The sequence below is a fragment of the Homalodisca vitripennis genome, chromosome 8 (assembly GCF_021130785.1).
Source record: "Homalodisca vitripennis isolate AUS2020 chromosome 8, UT_GWSS_2.1, whole genome shotgun sequence".
NCBI lineage: Eukaryota > Metazoa > Arthropoda > Insecta > Hemiptera > Cicadellidae > Homalodisca > Homalodisca vitripennis.
Window position 1 is genome coordinate 107,552,046 of NC_060214.1, and position 23,203 is coordinate 107,575,248.

The window sequence follows — 23,203 nt, forward strand, 5'->3', positions numbered from 1 at the left end:
TTATCATAAAATTTATAATATATAGAACTTGATTTTACATTAATTTTTTCCAGAACATACAAAGAAAAATACAATTTTTGCATTTCCTTTTAAACGTCATATGCACTTAATTTAGTGACCTTAAACATTGTTATAAATCATGTCTACCTTCTTAGGTAGAAAAAAATGAAAGAAGAAAAATGAACCCAAGATCTAGGGGAATTGTTTACGAAAAGTTTTCAAGTTTTAATGTTTGTTGGATGATTTACCTTGATGGTTTTCCCTCCAGGTGGTAATATTGAGTAGATGTGCATTCTACCACACCCTGTAATTTGTGTTGTTTTGATGCCATGTTTAGAACAGGAAGACAGACAGAAATTTTATTAATTATATCTTACATTGTTATAAGGTTATAACACACATAACATGACATAATATAAAGATTTATACAATTTCAGCTATTCAAATATAATTCAAGCATTAAATTATATAAACTAATTGTTATCAAATATAATTCAGTTACTAAACTATAAACTAATTCTTATAAAATATCATTCAATTATTAAGTTATAAACTAATTCTTATATATTACATGAAGTATTCATAATTTTATTCAGACTAAATGTGTTTAGAACAGAAATTTATGACTAAGAATAAACATTTTAATTGAGTTACTTTGGAATGGAACATTTTGAAATCACTACAAAAATATAGTTATCAATATTAATATACCCAGTTTTACTAACCTAGTCACCTTTTAATCACATAATATTTGTAATGCAGATAACAATGTCAACTAGTCAATATTTATTTATTACCAGAATATGATTTTACTGTGTCAGGGCACAAAACTGAAAGAAATACAATTAATTGAAATATTCAACATTTGTACTAAAAACATAGCCTTATATATAAAGACAAAATTGTAGATATTCAAATGTTGAATTATCAATTTTAAACAAAATATCAAGACAGGCAAATAGGAAAGTAGAAGAAAGAAGTAGTATACAATAAACAAAAAAAGTGGACTCTGCCCACTAATGCCATTGTGTTTACTGATAAACCAGCCAGCTGACCTTGAGGGCTAGTCGTCCTAAAGACCCAGTGGAGAGTGGAAAGTGAAGTGTAGTTGCCATGGAAGTTGCACAGAATGGAACAAAACTGGTTCGCTCTTTCAAGAATATTCCTGGACCCTTCAGCCTACCTGTTGTGGGAACACTCTACCTTTACAAACTTGGTTAGATTTTTTAATTAATTTATAATTATTAATTAAAATTAATTAATTCACTTCAATAACAAACATTTCTCAAATTATTATGTTCCCATACATATGCATGTCTACATGGTTACATAATTTGTAAGAACAAGAAGATACCATTCTTCAAGAAAGATATACCATTTTTTGTTCTCCAAGAGCCTATTAATATCTCAAAATCAATAGGCATTTACTACTCTGTAACAAACTAAAAAAGTAAAAATTACTATTTGTTATTATGAATTAATTTTTACTGTTTAAGTTTCAGATTTAACATCATCTAATTTTTTGGCTTACATTATATAGAAGAAACTTTAATCAGGGATTTTTTATTGAGCTACACTTTATTATTTTTTTTTTTTGCATGAAAAGTAATACATATGTAAGCAAGTAATTTAACTTAGTTAATTATTACTTTGTGTATAAACCCACATTTGATTTGATTTTTTAATCGTAAATTGTATTATTTTTTTAGGTAGCGAGCTTGCTGCTTATTGTATGTGACAGTTTTTTCCATGGTTTAATAATGATGTACATACATACATACATACATACATACATACATACATACATACAATTCTTTTAATTTTAATTGAATGTTTTACTCTCTACTTTTTCCACTTTAGTGAAGGAAATCTCAACACAGACAAGCCTTTTGAAATATCTAAATATTTCTCATATACAAAAATGTTAGTATATTGGAAAAATGTTGCTGACCTTCTTTAAAATTTAATTAATTATGCATACATTTCAATTATCATAAATTTATGTACAATATTGAGTCAATATTTATTGAAATAAACTGATATTATTAAGTAACCTGTTATTTAAACTAATCTTTATATTTTTGCATTCAATTAGTTACTAAACATAAGAGTTTGAGGTCAGTCTTGCTTAAATAGTAATAAGAATATTTGTATATTATGTTGTTTTAGTTTTTCAGTCTTTATTATTCATAAATATGTTTAAAATGTATATAATGGGAAATAAATTTCTTACATATTCTTTGTAACAGGTTTTTATGAAAGTTAAAAAGATTAGAGTTAGAAATATTGTTTTAAGTAAAAAATTATAGAGCTATACTCTATTTAGGTATTCTATACAGGGTGTCCCATAACTCCCAAGACAAAGTTATACCACGTAATTGCTCAGGTCAAGACAAACATATTTCTCCATATGAACATGGGTCTTTGATGCTTAGTTTCTCATCTGTCTGTCTGTATGTGTTTTTTATACAAAATTAATATGTTAAAAACTAATAAGTTCAATTATACCAAATTTGGTTCAAATGTTTATGATAACAAGGTCAATTACAAAAAAAATCATGAAATGATCTTTTTAGTATTTTCAAAATGGCGGCCATTAAAACTTTTAATATCTTAAAAAAACTAGTAGTTTTTCTCAAGAATTACACGAATAATAGTTTTTAGAGGATATTATCACAAATTTAATGACACCAACAGTATTTAAATAAAATAATAAATAACTGATTTAGAGCAAATTTACTGTGACAAGACATGGCCCACATTGAGGTCAGGAATATCCAACAATACAAAAACTGAATAAACGGCAGCTCTCAATGTGAGCCATGTCTTGTCACAGTAATTCTGCTCTAAATCAATGATTTTTTATTTGATTTAAATAATTTTGGTGTCATTAGATGTGTGATAATATCCTATAAAAACTGGTACCCTTTTAGTTCTAGAGTAAAACTGCTGGTTTTTAAGATATTCAAATTTTAAAAGTTTGTATGGCCGCCATTTTGAAAACACTAAAGATAAAAAGATAATTTCATGATAGCTTTTTTTTGGTGATTGGCCTTGTTATCATAAAAATTTGAACCAAATTTGGTATAATTTAATTTATTAGTTTTTAAAATATTAATTTTTATATATATAAAAAAAAAAAAAAAAAAAAAAAAAAAAACAGACAGACAGACAGACGGGAAACTGAGCATCGGAGACCCATGTTCATATGGTGAAATATGTTTGTCTTGACCTGAGCTATAATGTGGTATACACTTGTCAGAGAGTTACAGGATACTCTGTATATTGTAACAGGGAATTCCTAAAAAATACACCATGTTCTACAATGGAATCCTATTCAGTTATTGCTCTAAGTTATAAAACAATAAAGCCATCATTTTGTTATACTTTCTCTCCCATATAAATTTAGTAAAAGAGAAAGTATTTTAAAATTGTGTACTGTAGCTAGTCAAGTATTGGTATATTTAACAGTATTAGCCCCATGTGTCTATGTTACTCTACAACAAGAGTAAATATCCTTACAAAACTTCTCACTGGACTGACAGTGTTAATAGTCAAATTTGATTTTTTTTAGTGTAAAATTTTACTAAAAATAGGTTATTACCTATCTGTTAAACGCCATTCCTACGAGTGATGCAACATGTTGGGGCATGACAGTGCCATTTTCAGGAATGCAAATAATAAAAATGAATTAAAAATTACATCAATTAGTGGTCTTATCAATTCATACAAAAATAAACAAACAAAACAGGTCACAAAATGTTTATATGAAAAGCACATGTAAATCGGTTAAGGTAAAGAAAATTGAATGGGCGCATGGTCATATTCGTGTCCACGGAATAGCTACAATTGGACTCCAAAAAATTCTCTTTTGCCTAAAAATCCAGTTTTTAAGACTAGTGAATTAGATTTACCATCTATTTAACCCAATAAAATGGTTAAAGTAACGTAAACCACATTTAAATAAAATGTTTTTATTGGTTTTGATTAAAAAAATATAAATGCAACAAACTTTGAGGAATTCTGAATTTTCAGTGTGAGAACGGCAATATATAATCCATATTCCATATAAAAAGGTCTGAAGAGATCCAAAAAAGTTAGCAACGAACTCTTCGCATTGTTTGGACAACAGAGACATCTAGACTAAAAAAATTTAATTTAGATGAAGAGGTGTTCCCATTGTCTCATCAGGTGCACAGCGGAAGGTACAATGGAGCTGGACTTAACATTCATATTTGAATCACCCTTCCTGCCCCCAACTACGTTGTGTTTTGACAGGTCATAAACTGTGGCTGGTTTATGTAACCTTTTCTTGTTTGCTTAGTTTTTCTGGCTCCTGAAGAAGTGGATAAATTCTATTCTAAAAATGTAGTCTGTTTTCAATGCCAAATGTCCAAAATCTTGTTATATTTTCAGATTACTCATTGTCAATAATAAGTTTTAAACAAAGAAAGGTTTCAAGAATGACTAAACTTTCTGTGAAATTTATTGTAAAAGGCAGGCAGGCAGGCAGCAGGTAGGCTGGGACTCCTTCTGAGGTAGCGTCTCTGCAACAAGCAGAGTGGCTACTGGTCATGTGTACGTCTAGCCCCAAGTGGGGCTATTGTTGCGTTAAGTCGTGGTGAGTTGTTAAATGTGTGGTTTAAAATTTCTGTCGCTTTCGAGTAGTCTGGTTGGTTGAGTAGTGAAGTGGTGAGTTAGTTGGTTCTTGTTGTTGTTCTTTCTTCTAGGGTGGGTCATCTAGTATGACTTTCAGTTGTGGGATTTTCCACGGGTGGAAGGCTTCCCTGGTTGCCCACTCACGGATGTGTTCCCACGGTGATTCAGCTGCCACTGCATACATGGCTCTCGCCTGGCCTGTGATGTATTCATGAAGGCTGGGTAGTCCTGCAGACCGTAGGACGACCGTGTTCCTGACGAACCATGGTGTGTTCGTCAGTTGGCGGAGCGTCCTGTTCTGGAAGGTTTATAGTGTCTTCCTGGTCTTGGAGGTGTAAAAATTGTCATGTTCTGAATTTTTATACTGTATTACTATAGAGATCTATAAAATTCTGTAACCATTGAAGAAAAGTGGATGATGTGTCACATGTTGTTTTTGTCTATTTAGAAGGCAGAACAGAGGTATAGCGATACTTTCAGCATGATTGGTTTCTGTAAACCCTTCTAATACTGCTACGGTGTGTGCTTAGGATTCTTCGATGTACTCCAGTACCACGAGGTGCTGCAGCGACTGTATGAGACATACGGCCCTATAGTGAGAGAGAAGATTGGATCTTCCACAGTAGTTCATGTGTTCGACCCGGACGATGCCAGGACCATCTACCGGAATGAAGGCAAGATGCCTTATGTTGTCCCTCTGCAGGAAACGGATAAACTGTACCGACAGAAGGCTGAAATGTCTCCGGGTCTTGGCAACACGTGAGTAATATTGAAAAGGCTTAAGTAACGATAATTTCAATAAAATTAACTCATACAAATCTTCAATCCTTTCTAATATATTGATTTTATCTTTCTTCCTGTTTATAAAGTTAGGGTTAACTTGATTTAGATGTGTTTATAATGAAATTGTTTGACAGATACAGCTATTTTGTGCTTATTATGAGATTGTTTGACAGATACAGCTATTTTGTGCTTATTATGAGATTGACAGATACAGCTATTTTGTACTTATTATAAGATTGTTTGACAGATACAGCTATTTTGGGTTGTTAAAACTTGTTTTATCTTGTGATAGTCAAATCATTAGCGTTTCAGTTATTATACCAGAGTTATTTAGCCAATATTATTAAAAAATTAACAATTGTAAAGGTTATATTCTTACAATTTATTCTATGAAATCTTCTAACTTAAGATTTAAAAAAAAATTTTATGGTATTAAAAAAATATTGGTTATTTTGAGTTGTTTTAAAACTAAATTTAAGTAGACTCTGGAGTACATACAATTGTCTAGAAAGATATTTGGATACTACACAATATGTATACTTAAACAAAATACTTGTATTAGACAAAAATACTATTAAAATTATTTGTATATCCTCTGATTGTAATAAAAATTTCACTATTTGAACCAATGTTGTTAGAAACGGGGAGGAGTGGTATCGGCTAAGGGCTGCTGTGAGGCATCTCATGCTCAAGCCCCAAGACGTACAACAGTTCTTGCCCGGAGTGCGTGAAGTGGCTAAAGACCTTGTGGAAAGATTCCATGTTCTCCGAGATCAGTCTGGTTTTGTTCCCAACCTAGCCGTTGAGATCGGAAAATGGTCTCAAGAGTGTAAGTTTATATCTAATTTTGAAGAAGGAACCTAAAACCTTGTACAAAATTACATACCTATTTCAATATTTTTCAAAGTTTAAAAATCTTGCATTTATCAGAAATTAAACACATATTTCAAAAGAATAATTAAATAAAAGTAGTTGATGCAACCTGAAAGTGTTTTGAAACTAATCTAACAATGCACCACTCTGAGTTTTAAGTAAAGCTTTTGATTTTTCATTTGAAATTATTCTTATATGTGGAAACAATTGGAAATCATTATCCATGGATAATTATCATTATCATTACCTAAGCCATGGAAAACAGTTTCTTTTTTAGTGGCTATCAATGACTTATCTAAAAATGTAAATGCTGTCACTAATATATGCTGATGACATAACCTTGATGATTAGAAATCATAATTAAATTCTCTTTAGGATAAGATGTACAATGGTGATGTACTTAGAACTTAAATTCTTCGGCTGCTAGAGTAAAAATTCTAAAATATTCAGATATAAAATTAAAACTAAAAAAACCAAGGTAGATTTCAGCATATTATAGTTATTTAATTTTCAAATCAAAATGTAAACATAACATTTTCAGCTGCAGGAGTCGTGTGTTTTGACAAGCGCCTGGGATATCTCAGCGATGGACCCCAGCAGGCTGTTATAGAAGAAATCATCAAGGCTAACAGAACAGTCTTTTATCTTTCGGGGCTTCTCAAGTTCTCACTTCCAATCTACAAATATATTCCAACACCGAAGTGGCGCAAACTGGTTGCAGCAGAGCACATTGTGGTCAGGTTGGTATAAATGTTATCTATAATTTACATCTTTTATTCATAAAAGATAAAAGTCACTAATTCTTTAAAACAATCTACACAACTCCCTATATTACCTTGTTTCATTTGTAGGACAGCAAGAAAGAATACAGAAGAGGCGTTGCTAGCTGTCAGTAAACTTGCTGATAACAATCAGCTGACTGGCAAGAGGTTCAGTTTCCTGCTCTCTCTCATGGCTAAACGTGAGCTCAGCAAAGAGGATATCATTATCGTCATGTTATCACTAAACAGTGATGGCCTCAGCACGGTAGGTTGGCCCCTAATTGTAAATATTTAAATTAATGAAGCCTAGGTTTACCCAATGCTTTACGTTTATTAGATTATCAGATTATTTAAATGTATTCAAAATTTTCTGGACATTTGCCATTAGTGAAACAAAAAATCAGTAACACTACGTTTCGAGATCTGCAATCTGATCTCTTCTTCAGGTAAATATAACTAACCTAACACATAATTACAAACTAGGTTAAAATAAACAAATCATACTAGAGTGTTGTGACACGCCTAAGTCAGGAATCACAACCACCATGTGTTGTGTGTAAACTTCACTAACTCTATTAAAACATGCACTTAAAAACTAAACACAACACTAATTTATACCTAGTTTATAATTATGTGTTAGGTTACTTATTTACCTGAAAAAGAGATCATATTGCAGATCTCGGAACGTAGGGTTACTCATTTTTTGTATCACTGAACGATGGCAAATGTCCGGAAAAATCCTGTTTCCTCCACAATCCATCCATTGTCAAAAGTAAACTTTAAACAAAGTATTCAAAAGTTGATCAGATACATTTTTTTGTTGCCAACTAAAGTTTATGAGTAAAAAATTAATAGGTTTTTAGAGTAAAGAAACATAAAAAATTAGGTATTTAATTTTTTTATGACTATTAATTATTGTTATCATGTAATGTTGGATGACGTAAAATACAATTTGGGTTTCATATATTTGATATTGCTTTGAGGTAAACAACAACTGAAAAAGTAAATTTAAAGAACAAAGCCAAATCAAAAGTTTTTTTATTCATATTGAAGTACAGAAATAGTGTCACAAGATAATTGAAATGTATTGTAAAATTTTAAAAATAGGGTTGAGAATCCCTCAACTTTCCAGGGAATGGAGGTTTACAAGGATTCATATTATTGTTTCTTTTTGGTTTTTTTAGGGAGTTTATAATGGCTTTTGAAGTTCCTACCTAAAAATCCACACAATATGAGTTTCAAATAATGCAGTAGTCAGGTCTCCAATTCCTATGATCTGTTTGAGTGTGTATAGGCTTTTGTAATGTATACTACATAGCTGATTAATATGAGCAGTCCGAGATAAACTAGAGATAATTATGACCCATGGAATTTTGGTTTGATCAACCAAGCTATCTTGTAGTGTGCAATTGATTTGCCCTGTTCTTCCAAAATGGCTAGTGTATTTTGAGAGGTCATTGGTAAAGAGAATGACCGATAGCTTAGCCAATAAAGATGTGTGCACGTCGGCTCCGTAATTTCACTTTCATTCACCGGGATTTATCTCATTGTTTGTAGTAAAAGTGTTACCGATGTACTCGGAATTTTATCCGTTACTTTTGCAGAAAGTCCTTTAAATCCATACATAAGGCGTGTAGCGATAAAATACGTTTTAAATATCGTATTTCATGCAGCGATCGCCGCCGCAGTTATGGTCCGGGTCCAAAGATAAGCCTGTCTCATTATCTGGTGGTACTGATAGGAAGCTTGTGTGGTCCTTATCTTCGTCGTCTGGCTCCGATTGCTCAAAAACAACAACAATGTCTCCCATTGGAACTGACCAAGGCTACCAAGGTTGACGCGACTGTCATCGCCGACCTTGTCGGAAAAAATCTATCTTCAGGCGACGTTTTCCGCCAGCTTGAAGCCCGCAACACCTATGAGCTCAAAGGTGTCGAAGAGGCTCTACGGACCGCGCTGTCGTCATTCAATGATGTGGTAGGAAGGCTGCAGGAGCTGGTGGGCACCTTAACTGCGAGGCTGGAGGAGTTGGACGACCGGCTTCAGGGGCGCTGTAATGATATGGAGCAGTACAAGAGACGCCAGAACCTTCGCATCTTCGGGGTGGAGGAGAAGACAGGGGAATATACCGCCCGTTTTTGTTTTGTGTGCGTGTGTGGATGGTCTGACCACAATGTCACTGCCGCGAGTATCGCCGGCCGCTCGCTGCCTGTCTCTCCTCTGCTCGCCGCGCGGGTATTTGACTGTCCCGCCCCGGGCCAGCGCGCCTCTCCGCCCTCCCTATCCGCGCTTCTCTGCCGCTCTCTCACTCCCTATAATAAATCTCACAGCACACAATTGCACGGCAGCACACGTTACTGTATGGTCATATTGATGAATTTCGTTCTAATTTTGATTCTCTTCATATTGACATTATCTTAATTTCTGGTACTTGGCTGAAGCCTGTTACAAGCGACAAACCGTTGAACTAGCTGGCTATAGCCTTTTTAGGATCGACGTTTGTGCATTCGGATCGACGGTGGAGTCGCTGTTTTTGTCAGGTTTCACCTTTTTACTTCTATCATATTCTTATCCGACACTACTAGGGATGGACGTCTAGAGTATATGTTTCTGGATGTTAGTGTAAACGGAAGTCATATTCTTTTAGATGTTTGTTATAAACCCCCAAATGTCGGGTACCTTGCAGAATTTGAACTCACACGTACTTATGGCTCGTTACAGTTATGTCTTTATCATGGGAGACCAGAACTTTGACCTAATTGGACCTGCTACTTACGATCAAACGTATTTAACTCTCCAACTGTTGTTCAACAAAATTTTGTCGGTCAAACATTCTCTTGCATAATCACTTATTACAATATATTCCGTGATGTAAACAAATATTAACATATTTTGTAAGACTGTGTATTGTATTGTAAATTTGAATTTTTTCTGATTGGTACGCATTATTATATTTTATTTTATAAATTTGGTATTATTCCATATATTTAGACACAGTTTATGGTTTTCTAAAACTACATAAAATTTCCCAGCAAATGTAAACCATACATTTATAAATTTGGATATAATACTAGCTTTGAAAAACATTTTATACTTTGCTGTTTGAAAATTTTTCGCAACAGTTTTGAGTAATGACAAAATGAAACTTTTTTCGACTCTTCAAAAAAAAAAGTTATGGAATTTATTTGACTGCTGCTGATTTTTTTTTTTTTTTTTTTTTAGTAAACTATAGTTTACTTCATTCTGAGTAATAAAATATGCAATATAACATGTATTCAATTAAAACTGTATTAGTAAAACTTTTATTAGCAAACTCTTACATATACACCCTATTTTCACAATTTATGCGCATCGCTGCTTTTTGTTATATAGCGTTATTATAGTTTCATAAATTTGTATAATGTATATAATGTTTTTCTGAACCTAGAAAAAATTTGACACAAAATGGCTATCTCACTTTTATAGTTTTCTTACTATAACTTGGTTTGCTAGGTATGGTCCCCCCCCAAATTAAAAAAAAAAATTGTAAATTTTGAATTTCATGGAAAAAATTTTTTAGTAACAAGGCCAACTTTAAATGCTAATATTATTATATGTTTAATTCTGAACACAAAAATATATACTTCTATATATATATTACTTTTAATTTATATTTTTAATAAATTTTTAAAAACTTGCACGAGGCTCTAAAACATGCTGCCACTACAGGAAAAAACAACCGCCCTCTGGAGGGTTAACTGCAATGTTGCAATCTTGTAACCTGACTTTACTTCCACTTCAAGCTACTCACCATACTGCCACAATGGCTGTATGTCATGGCTGTCTCTGACCCGGCACATGTGGCACACCATGTACAACTTTCTGCCCCTGGACTTCAAAAGCATGATCTAATTTTTTTCTCCTATAAACTCCAAACCCAAAAATCTATGCCAAAAATCATTAAATACCGAAAATACAGAGACTTAGATCATGTTGCTCGTCTCACTCATGCTGCTGCTATGCCCTGGAATGAGGTTACTGCCGCCAATAACATGAATGACATGGTTATTCGTTTTAACTCTTTCCTTATCGATTTATTTGATAAACATGCACCGATTGTCACAAAAAGAATCTCTAAAGCTCCTGCCCCTTGGACAAACAGCAGCAAATCAGAAATACCAAAGTTAGGTTTTACCATAGAACTCTGTCTCAGTGACAGTTACAGTAATGATAATGGGCCTCTCCAACTCAGCTAAGCGTAAAAGGCGATTTGATTTGCATTGTTGTCCTCTTATTTTTGAGGCATAATGATAATTCTTCCTTTTGTTAAAGTTTTTGTCTGTCTTTCTTTGAAGTACTCAATTACAAAAAAAGATGTTTCTCCTTGGTCACTTTGATGTTATGCACCGCTTTCCAGATGTCTCCATTGCTTAGGCGACTATCAATAATGATTTGTCTGTAGTAGCCTGTTTTTGTTGTAGAATTCCTTTATTGTTTCATTATGTTCTTGCATTTACGGGGAAATGGTGTGTTGTTATTTTCTTAAAGTAAGGGCAGGTTGTTTGTAATCATGTCAGGTTCCATTTTATTATTGTCATGTTATTTTGAAGAATGGCTTCACTTTTGCCATTTGGAGTGGCACAGTAAAGTGACTTTTTCCTTGTTGCTGTTTGTTTTGTTTTGTTTTTTTGCTTGCGGTAGGAATACTTCTAGTCTGATTCATCTGGGCTTGCACTACAGTGAGGAGGGGAGCTTCATTGTGGCTATTACCACCATGCAGAGTTGTTTATAGCTTTGCTAAGAAGATTTTATTTAAATTCTTGGACTGTAAATTCCAGCTGCTCCTGCCTAGTTTTTAATTGTCCTGTATCTAAATTGAATTATTTTTGTTTGTCCAGTTGGGCTTCCATTTCTGAAAGCTTTTGCAAAATATTTTCTATTTTTCTTCCTTAAGACTTAATTCACTCATCTTCACTCCAGCTCTAGTAGGTTTGGATTTTAGAAATGCAATTATTCCATCTAGTAATTTGTTTTTTTTTTCCAGTAATGGAGATCCAACTTTTGCAGCAAACAAGATTATCTATTTAAATTCTCATATTTATTTTGTGAGGTGTGGTACACAGAGGGATATTCTTGTATGATGATTAGGTTCTTTATGAGGAGGTGTTTCTTTGGGTAACTGTGGAAGGCCATACTGCTGTTCTGTGTCTATAATGGCTTTATTAAATTTGTAGTTATTCATTGTCGATTTTGGGTAACCTATTGAGTTTCTTATTAGGCCAGTCTAGGCATTTAGATTGGAACCACTGATTGCAAGTCCATGTACATAAAATCTGCGTTTAACTCCAATTGTGCACACCTGGATGTTTTAGCTGAAGTAAAGTGAGTTGTTTGTAAAAGTCTGACTGCTTCCTAATAAGAATTTACAATGAAAATTACATTTTTTTGTACCAGGTATGACTGTTTCTGATGTTAAAAGGAATTTGTCATCTTGTTTTGCCATAATTCAAAATAGAGAATCACAAAGAATGTGCAACATTTAGAATTTTATACAATTCACTCACTGAAAAGCAATGCCAATACGTCATAAATAGGTATAAATGTAGCTTGATTTGTTATTACAAAGCCATATCAAAATAAGTAATGTACTATAGACAAATATATTACTATGAATGCTTGTCACAATAGAAGCATTGAAGTCAGGTGCATGCACCAGCAGGGGTAGGTTAATGCTGTCTGTCTGACGTACTTGAAATGTCAGTGGTGTCACTGAATTATGTTACTGGCTATGTTTTGTTGTCAATATTTTTAATTGTGTTAAAAAAAGTGTTCTGTTACAAAGCTGAGAAAGTTTTTCTTCTCCATAAAAAAATCTATTTAATCACATCTCATGCAATTTATCAAGAGCTGGTGTAATATATATTACCACGGCCTGTAAAATAGGTCAGTTTTGCGGCATTATTTATATTTTGAATATTTTATACCTTTATTATCATTTGTTTGTACATCGTTCATTTGTAAAGTCGGATGAGACTTACAGTTTCTTGTTATAGAAATGGTGAGTTTTGTTGCTTAAACCACTAAAGACTTCACATTTATTGGGAACACTTTCAGTGTCCACCATCTTTGATAACAATAATGCCAATGAACTGGTATGATGTCCAGTTCAGGTGTCAACAAAGTTTTGGTCTTCTTTGTTTACTCTTAAAAACAGCAAATATACAAAATAGTTTTTAGATTACTGATGAGTCTTCAGTGTCTCTCTTAAAAATTGGTAACTCAGAGTATGGTTGGCATAACAAGTTTTTAGTTCAATAAACTAAATACTTATGCAGCAGATAAAGTAATGAGCTAAGACGTCCTCTGGTTTTTGTACAAATAATTGTATTGCATTTTTCAGACTGTACCTACAGTATTACATAACCTGTACTGTCTGGCCACAAACCCAGCTGTGCAGGAGAGAGCGTACCAAGAAGTACAGTCAGTGGTAGGGATGACTGATGACATTACTTCAGCACATCTCGACAAGCTCAACTACATCAAGGCTATAGTCAAGGAGACATTCAGGTACGTAAGAAAGTGACACCGACCAAGATTGTCAGATGATTTTGTGTGCAAATGAATCACACAAAAATGGCATTTTAAAACACATCACTGCATTGTTGAGCCCCTTTGATGATTCAGTCAAAATAGTGCAGGAAGGAAAATTGTACTAACATACCTTCATCTAATATATGAAGATCACTACAATGTGGTTTAAATATTACCAAATTATTCATACGTTTGATTAATACTTGACTATTGATAATGAAGGTTACATACCTTTCCATTGCCAATCGAACTTTTTACTTCGATGATTACTAGTTTCAGAAGCGCTGTACCATTGTCAAAATTAAAAATAACACGAATATATAAAGAAAATCACGTGCAAAAAATATGTAACAAAATGAATAAATCAAATTTAATTTGTATGTATGGAGATCTGACTGATAGTACAGGATTGTACATTATATTTTGGTTTAATAATGGTTGACATATGGTTCACTGCAACGAGACTGAAATATTTAAAGAATTTGAGAAGAATATTTTGACACTATGTACAAGAAACCTAAATTTTAGTTGTCACCCCTTTTTGATACACAATTGTTTTCTTACTAAGAATATTTTGACACATTAATCCTTGTTTTCTATTTTTTTTTTCATAACTATTTCTTTAAGCCCCAGCCCATGCCACTGAGGTGTCTGCTCGAATCCCAGCCATAATAGATTGAAAATGCATTGAAAAAAGATTGAATATCAATATATTCAATATCATATATATATCAGTATATACATATATATATATAGATATAGATATGTATAAAATAACAATTCTGAAATACCAATGTTGGCTAGCAATCGCATATTTTAATTTATTAACAAAGATTCATATTTTTAACAATAATTTCTTAATATCTAATCTATTATACATATATTAATCTATATTTTTTATGATAGTGCCAAAACAATTATTATCTAAAGAAATATTATTTTTTAGAAAGTTTTGGTTTTTTTTTGTTAAGAAGACAAACACTATTTCAGGCCCAAAACCGCATTAACTTTTATTAATATACTTAAAAATGAATTACAATACCATGTTACAAAAATCAATAAAATAACTATGATGGAAGTAAAATTAAAAAAAATATTTTAGTCACAGGGACAGAATCTGGTAATAAAAATAATACTAATTTTTAAAATATTTAATTTAAAAAGTTATTTTTTGTCTTTTTGGTTTTATAAATGTTGTTCCATTAATTTTAAAAGCATTTTGGTAAATAAGTACTGATAAAACTTGTATTAAGATTTTGTTATTCTGTAATATAGGCAAATTCTTCACTATTTATGGTTTTATCTTAATTGATTGTTTTTTATTTACAGAATGTATCCAAATGGGACAGAAATTTCAAGGATTCTCCAAAGTGATCTCATTTTATCTAACTACCACCTTCCTCCTCAGGTAAACCGTCAACGAATTGTTCTTTTAGCTTTTGTTGCTCAAAATGTTGCACGTAACGGACTTGTTTATTCTAACTTTTTATCCTTTATTACAAAGGATTTATGTTATAAACGCTTATTAACTGTTCAAGATTCAATTATTTGTAAGGTTGTACATAATGGTTTGGACCTTTAAAGTAATTTTTGAATTTTTAATGATTTATCATCGAATAAGTTAACTCTATGACTCGTTATAGAGTTATCGAGGGTAATTCGGAAAGTAAGGTCCGATTCGCGTTAACCAGACAAACAGTAAGCGAGCAGCGAAATGCACATGCGCCCTGACTCCCGGTATGCATTGCGCGCAGAACGACGCCATTTGCAGTGAAATCGTTGTAGTCTGCTGTTGTCTGTGCCTTTTTAAAATGTTTAAAACTATTGAACGTCCCGCCGACTGTGAAATACGGTCTGTGATACGGTTTTTGACAGCAAGGAATGTTTCAGCAGCGGATATTTATCGACAGATAAGTGAAGTGTACTGTCCAAATGCAATGAGTGACAGCAAAGTGCGGAAGTGGGTGAGAGGTTTTAAAGATGGACGGGAAAATGTCCATGACAAACCACGATCTGGTCGGCCGTCAGTGATCACCGAAGATTTGGTGAAAGCCGTCGATGAAAAAATTTGTGAAGATCGGCGATTCACTGTTTCTTCATCAGCAATAGAATTTCCAAACGTGAGCACGTTGTTTAAAATTGTTTCTGAAATTTTGGATTTTCGCAAATTGTGCTCACGTTGGGTTCCCAGGCTGCTTACTGAGGAACACAAAAAAAGAAGAATGGGTATTGTTCTTGAATTTTTGATCCAATATCATCAGAAAGGGGATAACCTTTTAGACCACATTGTGACGGGTGACGAGACATGGGTTTCCCACATAACCCCAGAAACGAAACGCCAGTCAATGGAGTTGCGTCACTCGACGTCACCGGTTAAAGTGGTTAACAAGACTGGTTATCGTCGCAGGCGGCCGACTTCTATGACACCGGCATTCAAAAACTTGTAGATCGTTATGACAAGTGTTTACACAAAAGTGGAAATTATGTAGAAAAATAGTGATTGATGTCAGGAATCAAATAAAACAAGTTTTTTGAAAAAATATGGTGTGGTTTTTTTTTTAAATAAAAAAACGGACCTTACTTTCCGAATTTCCCCCGTAATTGTACAAATATATTGTTATATACATTTGGATTTCAGTTAGTTTTAGAGATCACCTCCACAATGTGTATTGTTGGAATACAAATGATTATTGTTCCATATTGTATGTTCTAGACAATTATCAATATCAACATGGGTGTCCACTTCCGTTCTGACAAACACTTCTCCTATCCGAACCAGTTCCGGCCGGAGAGATGGGTCAGAGGAGAGTCAACTGAAAGCATTCACCCCTTCCTGCTCACTCCATTCGGCCTAGGCACCCGCACTTGTGCTGGTAAATTGTTATTAGCCAATACATTGTAAGATATTGTATGGGTAGGATCAGTAATTCGTAAATTTGTTGAAGATAGAAGATACATCCCTTGTTTTGTGGTTGGTTTCAGTAAAAACATCTTGGAAGCCTCAGAGACAAAAAATATTCGTCTAGATCTGCATGTATAAAGCATTAGCTTTGATAAGACTGAATTTTACCAAACATTTTGCAAACTAGTAAATACCAAACTCTGGTATCATTGATAATTTGGATGAGCCTTTGAAACAGCCATAAAGACATTTTAACAAGTTCATGTCTCTACAGGATAGAAGTTTATAACTTGGACTCCTGACCTCACTACTACCCTATTGATTTTGTCATACATTAGTTTCTGTGGAATGATAATAACATTTTTGATCAATCTTAAATATTATAGTAATAATAATAATTTTTAAATGAGACAGAAAGAATGGGTTCTTTATAATGTTTCATTTAACCTATGATTGTATTAGGTAAACAGGAGATAAAACATTCATACATGTTAGGTGAGCTTACTTTAGAAGGATTATTTCAGTTAGAACTGAAGTCTGACGCCCGGATTAAGCCACTTAGATTGTTACCTGTTGTTGCAGTTAAAATATTTACTACCGGAGCTCTCATTTCACAGAGTACGAGCGCTCTCCTATGTATAGCCTGCAAATTAATTAGGATTGTTGTCTTTATTTTCTAACCAAGGGATATAAAATTTTGTACTCTTATAGAAATTAAAATATAAGAAACTTAGAAATGTTGTAAATGATTTTTTGTTGTTATAGTCAACTAACACTAAACAACAAAATTTAAACAAATATTCTTTGTTTGAAGTTTGTTTTTGACAATGGAAGGATTGTGAAAAAACAGGATTTTTCAGGATATTTGCCATCATTCAGTGAAACAAAAAGGGTTACAAACTAGGTTAAAATAACAATCTGGTAAGATTAGTTTATTTTAACCTAGTTTGTAATATGTGTTAGGTTAGTTATTTACCTGAAGAAGAGATCAGATTGCAGATCGTGAAATGTAGTGTTTCTGATTTTTTTTTTCACTAAAAAAATCAGTAGTGGCAAATGTCTGGAAAATCCTGTTTCCTTAAACAAAAACTTAGTAAAATATTTTATTATAGATAGCTAGATAGATATCTTTATTGATCTTTAAACATTTACATGCAATGGATCTCGTCACAATATGATGCAATTACAATTTGCAAGTTAAAACAGATCAAGAATTACATTCAAATAAATATACATTACATATAAACAATGGTAATCAATCGTGCAGTAAATTCATAGTTAAAATCACGGGCATAATACCGTTGAATCAAAGCGATAGCTAAAAGCAATAGTTAATAAGTTAAAAAGTGGTTTTTAAATAATATTAAGTTAAAAAGTTAAATAGACTAATAGCAATGTAAAAAACAAACAAAACGTGCAACCAGTGCAAGAAATTAAATTTTAACTTAACATGTGAACGTAACATGGAAAAATGATACTTTTAAAATTGTAACATAGGCAAAAAGATAATTAAAATAAGCTACAGTTTAGGTAAAAATTAAAATACACATGTAACTTATATCTCCTCAAACATTAACATGCTAATGTCAGAACTGTAAAATTCATCGAGTTTGTAAAAAGGTTTTTCAATAAGCCAGTCATGCATGTTCTTAAATCGTTTTTACACTGACATTCTGAGCACTTAAATGTAATTTATTAAAAAGCGATATACCAACAAACTCATAGGAAAACAAGATCTTACTCAATCTTGTGTATGGTCTATTAATTAAAATCTCTATTTCTAGTAATATAATTATGTACATGCTTGTTAAGCGTGAAGCTGCTAAAATTTTTCATAACATGCAACAAAGCAAAAAGTATGTAAAGATTTACCACTGTTAATATTTTTAATTTTATACAAATATAGGTCTGCAGTGAGCTCTGGGATCACTCCCATCCAAAATTCTCATGGCCTTCTTCTGCGTGATCAAAAACACGGTTTATGCCACTGGAGTTGCCCCAAAAAAGCAAACCATAAGCTATCGTGCTATGAAAAGATGCAAAATAAACCCATTCTTAAGCTATCATTTGGTATGCATTGTTTAAGTGTCTTAGAAGGTAAATCACTCTATGCAACTTTTTACACAACATAGTCAACATGAGGATTCCAGGATAGCTTTGGATCAAGTATAATTCCCAAAAGCTTCACCGTTTTGGCTACTGTCATTATTTCCATGGTTACTAAAAGAAAAATAATTTTTTTTTGTTTTCTCTACATTCATCAGAAACATGTTGGCTCTGTACCAGTTATTCGCCTGTATAAGTAAACTATCCGTCTCGGTCTGCAAGGAAGCGATTGATAAGCGTGATGTGGCAAAAGTTGCATCATCAGCAAACATTACAGATTTCGAGCTTACACAAGAAACCAAGTCGTTTACCATAACTATGAATAGAAATGGACCCAGCACCGACCCCTGTGGTACCCGTACTTAACCTCAGAATATTCAGAAAACTTTCCATTTGATAACAAACTGTTTGGTACCTTTCACTGAGGTATGACTTGAAAAGAGCTTGTTGACGCTCAATCACACCATACAATTCTAGTTTTTTCAGGAGTATGACCCGATCGACACAGTCAAAGGCCTTTGATAGGTCACACAAGACGGCACCAGTGGATAATCCCACTTCAAGGTTAGAATGGATGAAGGATATACAGTAAGCTCATCGACTGCATCGATCGTGGACCTCCCCGGCCTGAAACCAAACTGACTAGTGCTAAAAATATTGTTTTGTTCAAAGAAAGTACTCACCTGACTTTTTATAACTACTTCAAAAATTTTGGAGAAGACAGGGACCAGGGAGATCGGTCTATAACTGTCACATTCATTGTTGTTACCCTTCTTAAATATTGGAACAACCTTTGATACTTTAAGTTTGGCTGGAAAATTGCTTTCCATGAGACAATTATCTATACACATGGATAAGGGAACGGCAATTTCATGTATGACACTTTTTATAAGTTACAGCGGACATATTGTAGATGTCACAACTTTTGGTTGACTTGAGCCTGGCCACTACACTCACAATATCACTAGGGCTGACTGTATTCCATTGGAAAACTCTCGGTTGGTACAGGAATTTGAGTCTGGATGAGGTCAATAGCAGAAGTGTTTGTCGGCTGGATACTCCTCCTCACCTCTTCGACACCGGCAGTGAAGAACTTATTGAGGTTGTCTGCATCAGGAGCTGCGTGTGTAGCAGATGAGGCACCGGACTCCATTTTGATGACCTGCCACGCTGCTTTACATTTATTGCTAGCAGTTGCAATAAAGTTCTCGTTGAATTTCTTCTTAGCTTTGACACAGGGCAATTTTGTAGTGTTTTCTTGGCAATTTTATAGGAGTTTATATCACTCTCCAGGCCAGTTGTTTGGGAACGACGAAACAAGCTCATCACTATGTTTTTAAGATTGTCCAGTTCAGGTGTATACCACTTAGCTCTTTTAGCCGGTTTTTTGAAGGCTTAATTTTCTTTTCTGGCAAATGAATGTACAACCAGTAGACAAAAGTTTGATGGAACCTATTATATGAGGTTTCAGAGTCCACATCAGATAGCATGCTTACCCAATCGAGTGTATCCAGGCAGTGTTTGAAATCTGTAAGAGCAACCTAGTGGTAATGGGCGGTGTTTAATAGGCAAAACCTTTTGATTTTGTACATCATTGGTACACAGATTTGAATGTGCTAGAAGTTCGATACTCATGAACTTATGATCAGAAATAGGCCAATCCAAAACCTCAGTCAGGTAAGATGAGAGAGTCAAATTGGTAGCAATGTTATCAATACATGCTAGGCCTCTAGTAGGTTCATAGTTCGTGCAATACAAACCAGCAGAGCGAAGAATGTTATGCAGCACAGTAGTTTCCTTCGAATTTCCGCAGAGCTCGATGTTAAAATCTGCACAAATTACAAGGTCACAATTTAATTTTGTCAGATATTCCAGTAGAGCCTCCAATTGATCAAAGAAAATTTTACTGTTACTTCCACTTGGTCTGTATATAGCTAATACGATTGTTTTAGGGTAAAATAGTCTAATAGCACAGGCTTCAAAGTTCATTTCTATACAGAAAACCTCTCAACATCAACACACACAGTATTTTATTGCATCACAGGACAAACACAGCAGCACCACCATGAATCGAGTGACGCCTGCAATAAATCGAAGCTAATTTAAATCCCTTAAAATTATACAGAGTACAGTTGTCATGATTTAGCCAGTGTTCTGTAAAACAAATGACTGAGAACAGTTCAGTGGTCATCAAAGCTTCAATTTCCAGCACTTTGTTTGTTAGGCATTGTACATTGCCAAATAAGATTTTCCGATTAGCTCTACATCCTGAGTCAGAATTGACTTAAAACTCAGTTATAGGAGACACAGATCTCACACTGTTGTTTATGTTGGATTTAAAGAGGACACAACTTTTTCTAAAAAATCTATATCCGCAGAGTTGGTCTTAGCCTCTTGTTGACTTTGAGGGTTACGAGGGGGGCGGAACATTCTTACCAGAGCTCCTTCAGGCCAATGCTCTGGATTTAGAGCATCTTTAACTTTGTGCTCTGGCAACCCAATTTTATAGGATTTGTAGGTGTTATATTTAGACGTCCACCCTTCAATAACCACTTCAGATCCTATGTTACATTTCACGTTAATTTGAGAGTGTGTTTTCATCTACTTTAGTTGAAAGCCTAGAAATAAAAAGCCATTTATTTCTACTTACTGTGGGGGATGTCAGCAGTCGATTTGGTACCAATAATTGCAGTAGGCCTAGGCTTGTTTTGGTTAAGACCAACTTGTCTTTGGGCTTGGTTACTTTGCATCTTCTTCCTCCTAGATGAGACTAGTTGAAATTCAGCAGATTTTTGTCTTGACTAATCTGCGAAGGCATTGGTGCAGTTTCCTTGAGAGGTGCAAGTACTTCAGAGTAAGTTTGCTTTTCAACAACAGGGGTTGGTTTTATTACATTTATCATATTAGGCTTGGTAGGCCTGTTGTTTATTGAGGTCTGGATTTGGTTGATAGATGTTAAATTTGTTTCAATTTGGTCACTATCAATAATGACGAGTCAGATTGATTTTGATGAGGTAAAGATGCATGTACACGCCTAATATAATCAGAATGAGAGTTTAATACTGTTCTAACCTCAATTTGCTCGTCACACATATTGATCATATTTACAGGACATTTCCTTGTAATTTTCGGATAATACTGAGATTTGATCTGTTAAGATCTTAATATAATCAAAACACTCGCAACAAACTGATTTATCCGCATTGGTAGGTTTTTCATAATCTTTACGGTAAGCAGAATTTTCATATAGGTTAACCAGGACCGGCATGATGCACATAACCACAAGCTCACTTCACCAATACTTTTCAAATTATTGTAATCCATGTCAGATATGTTTACACAAGACGTGTGATACATTTTCCCACACTTTCCCGAACAAGTAACAGCTTTACTTCGCGCGGTAACTTTTCTTTTACAGGAACCACAACTCAACTCATCTTCACCATTCGCCATTTTATTCATTTTATATCATACTCAATCACAATAGCAAATTCTATTGTGAATAACAGGAGAAAAAAATTAGATGTGTCTTTTTAATACTGTATTTATAAATCGTTTGCATTTTCCTATTTTCACCTTCTAAATTCTTTAGTGAACACTTCAGAAAAAAGTAGTCACTTCAAAAGAATGTACCAGAATAATTTGCATAGGCTGCTTGTCAAGGGAAAAGTAACTCCATCAACGTGGCCACCCACTGTGATTGTTTTCAGAGAACCTGCTATGTAAAAGAAGAGAAGAGCCTCTGCAGCCTGTTAAATTGATCTTGACATTTCACTATACATAGTCAGTATTTTGAAAGAATGAGCATGATTGATCATCTGGAGTTTGGTTTGATTTAGTCACGCAGCTGCCCTATCACTTTTTTTACCCCTATGAGTTAAAACTGGAGCATATCTCTGACATTGTGCTCTTTTTTAAGAGAAGCTGGATGAGTTTACACTGTTCTTTCATGAATCAGGGGAAAAATTACGATTAAATCTTTACATAGAAGCAAATTCTGTATTCAATGTGTGGTTTTTCATCCTGCTCGATTGAATGTTACAGGAAGGAGGTTCGCGGAGCAGGACATGTATGTCTTGTTGACCGAAATCATCAGACGCTTCCAGTTGAGTTACGAAGGAACCCAGCCGATGAAACTGGTCTATAACACTCTTCTGCTGCCCGCAGGACCTCTCCCCATACGGTTCATTCCGAGAAAGCTTTGATAGCTCCAGCTCAACATGCTTCAGTGTGAGTTGAACCACATTAACACAATAATTGAATTCTTTAGTTAAACAATAATGAAAGTGTTAATGTATAACAATATATTTTGCTCCATGCCAGACACTTGTTGCCTCTACCTACTGAAAAGCACAACGATGAAATAGAGCGGTTTTAAATGTTTTCATTTAGAAGCTTACTGTACATTAATTTCTTGAGGTAAATGTAAAGTTTTTCTTTCGTTTTTAGTAAATAACTTGGCTAAAAATATAACTAAAGCATGTAGTAAATATTTCAAATCTTAACCCTCTCCCACTCGCATTGTTTGCAGGCGCTCATGGTGTTTATA

At 33.8% G+C, this 23,203-nt stretch overlaps 1 protein-coding gene across 2 annotated transcripts in view; it reads left to right on the plus strand.

The window, feature by feature from the left end:
* LOC124367850 (probable cytochrome P450 CYP44) overlaps positions 1 to 23,203 on the plus strand; it is a 28,966-nt gene that overhangs the window by 2,036 nt on the left and 3,727 nt on the right. For both annotated transcript variants that reach the window (XM_046825012.1, XM_046825013.1), the window contains exons 2-10: positions 1,047 to 1,216; positions 5,190 to 5,418; positions 6,081 to 6,271; positions 6,857 to 7,055; positions 7,167 to 7,341; positions 13,456 to 13,622; positions 14,976 to 15,054; positions 16,360 to 16,519; positions 22,699 to 22,884. In XM_046825012.1, coding sequence (XP_046680968.1) covers positions 1,114 to 1,216; positions 5,190 to 5,418; positions 6,081 to 6,271; positions 6,857 to 7,055; positions 7,167 to 7,341; positions 13,456 to 13,622; positions 14,976 to 15,054; positions 16,360 to 16,519; positions 22,699 to 22,859 — 1,464 coding nt within the window. In that variant the 5' untranslated portion in view covers positions 1,047 to 1,113 and the 3' untranslated portion in view covers positions 22,860 to 22,884. The remainder of the gene's footprint in view (positions 1 to 1,046; positions 1,217 to 5,189; positions 5,419 to 6,080; positions 6,272 to 6,856; positions 7,056 to 7,166; positions 7,342 to 13,455; positions 13,623 to 14,975; positions 15,055 to 16,359; positions 16,520 to 22,698; positions 22,885 to 23,203) is intronic.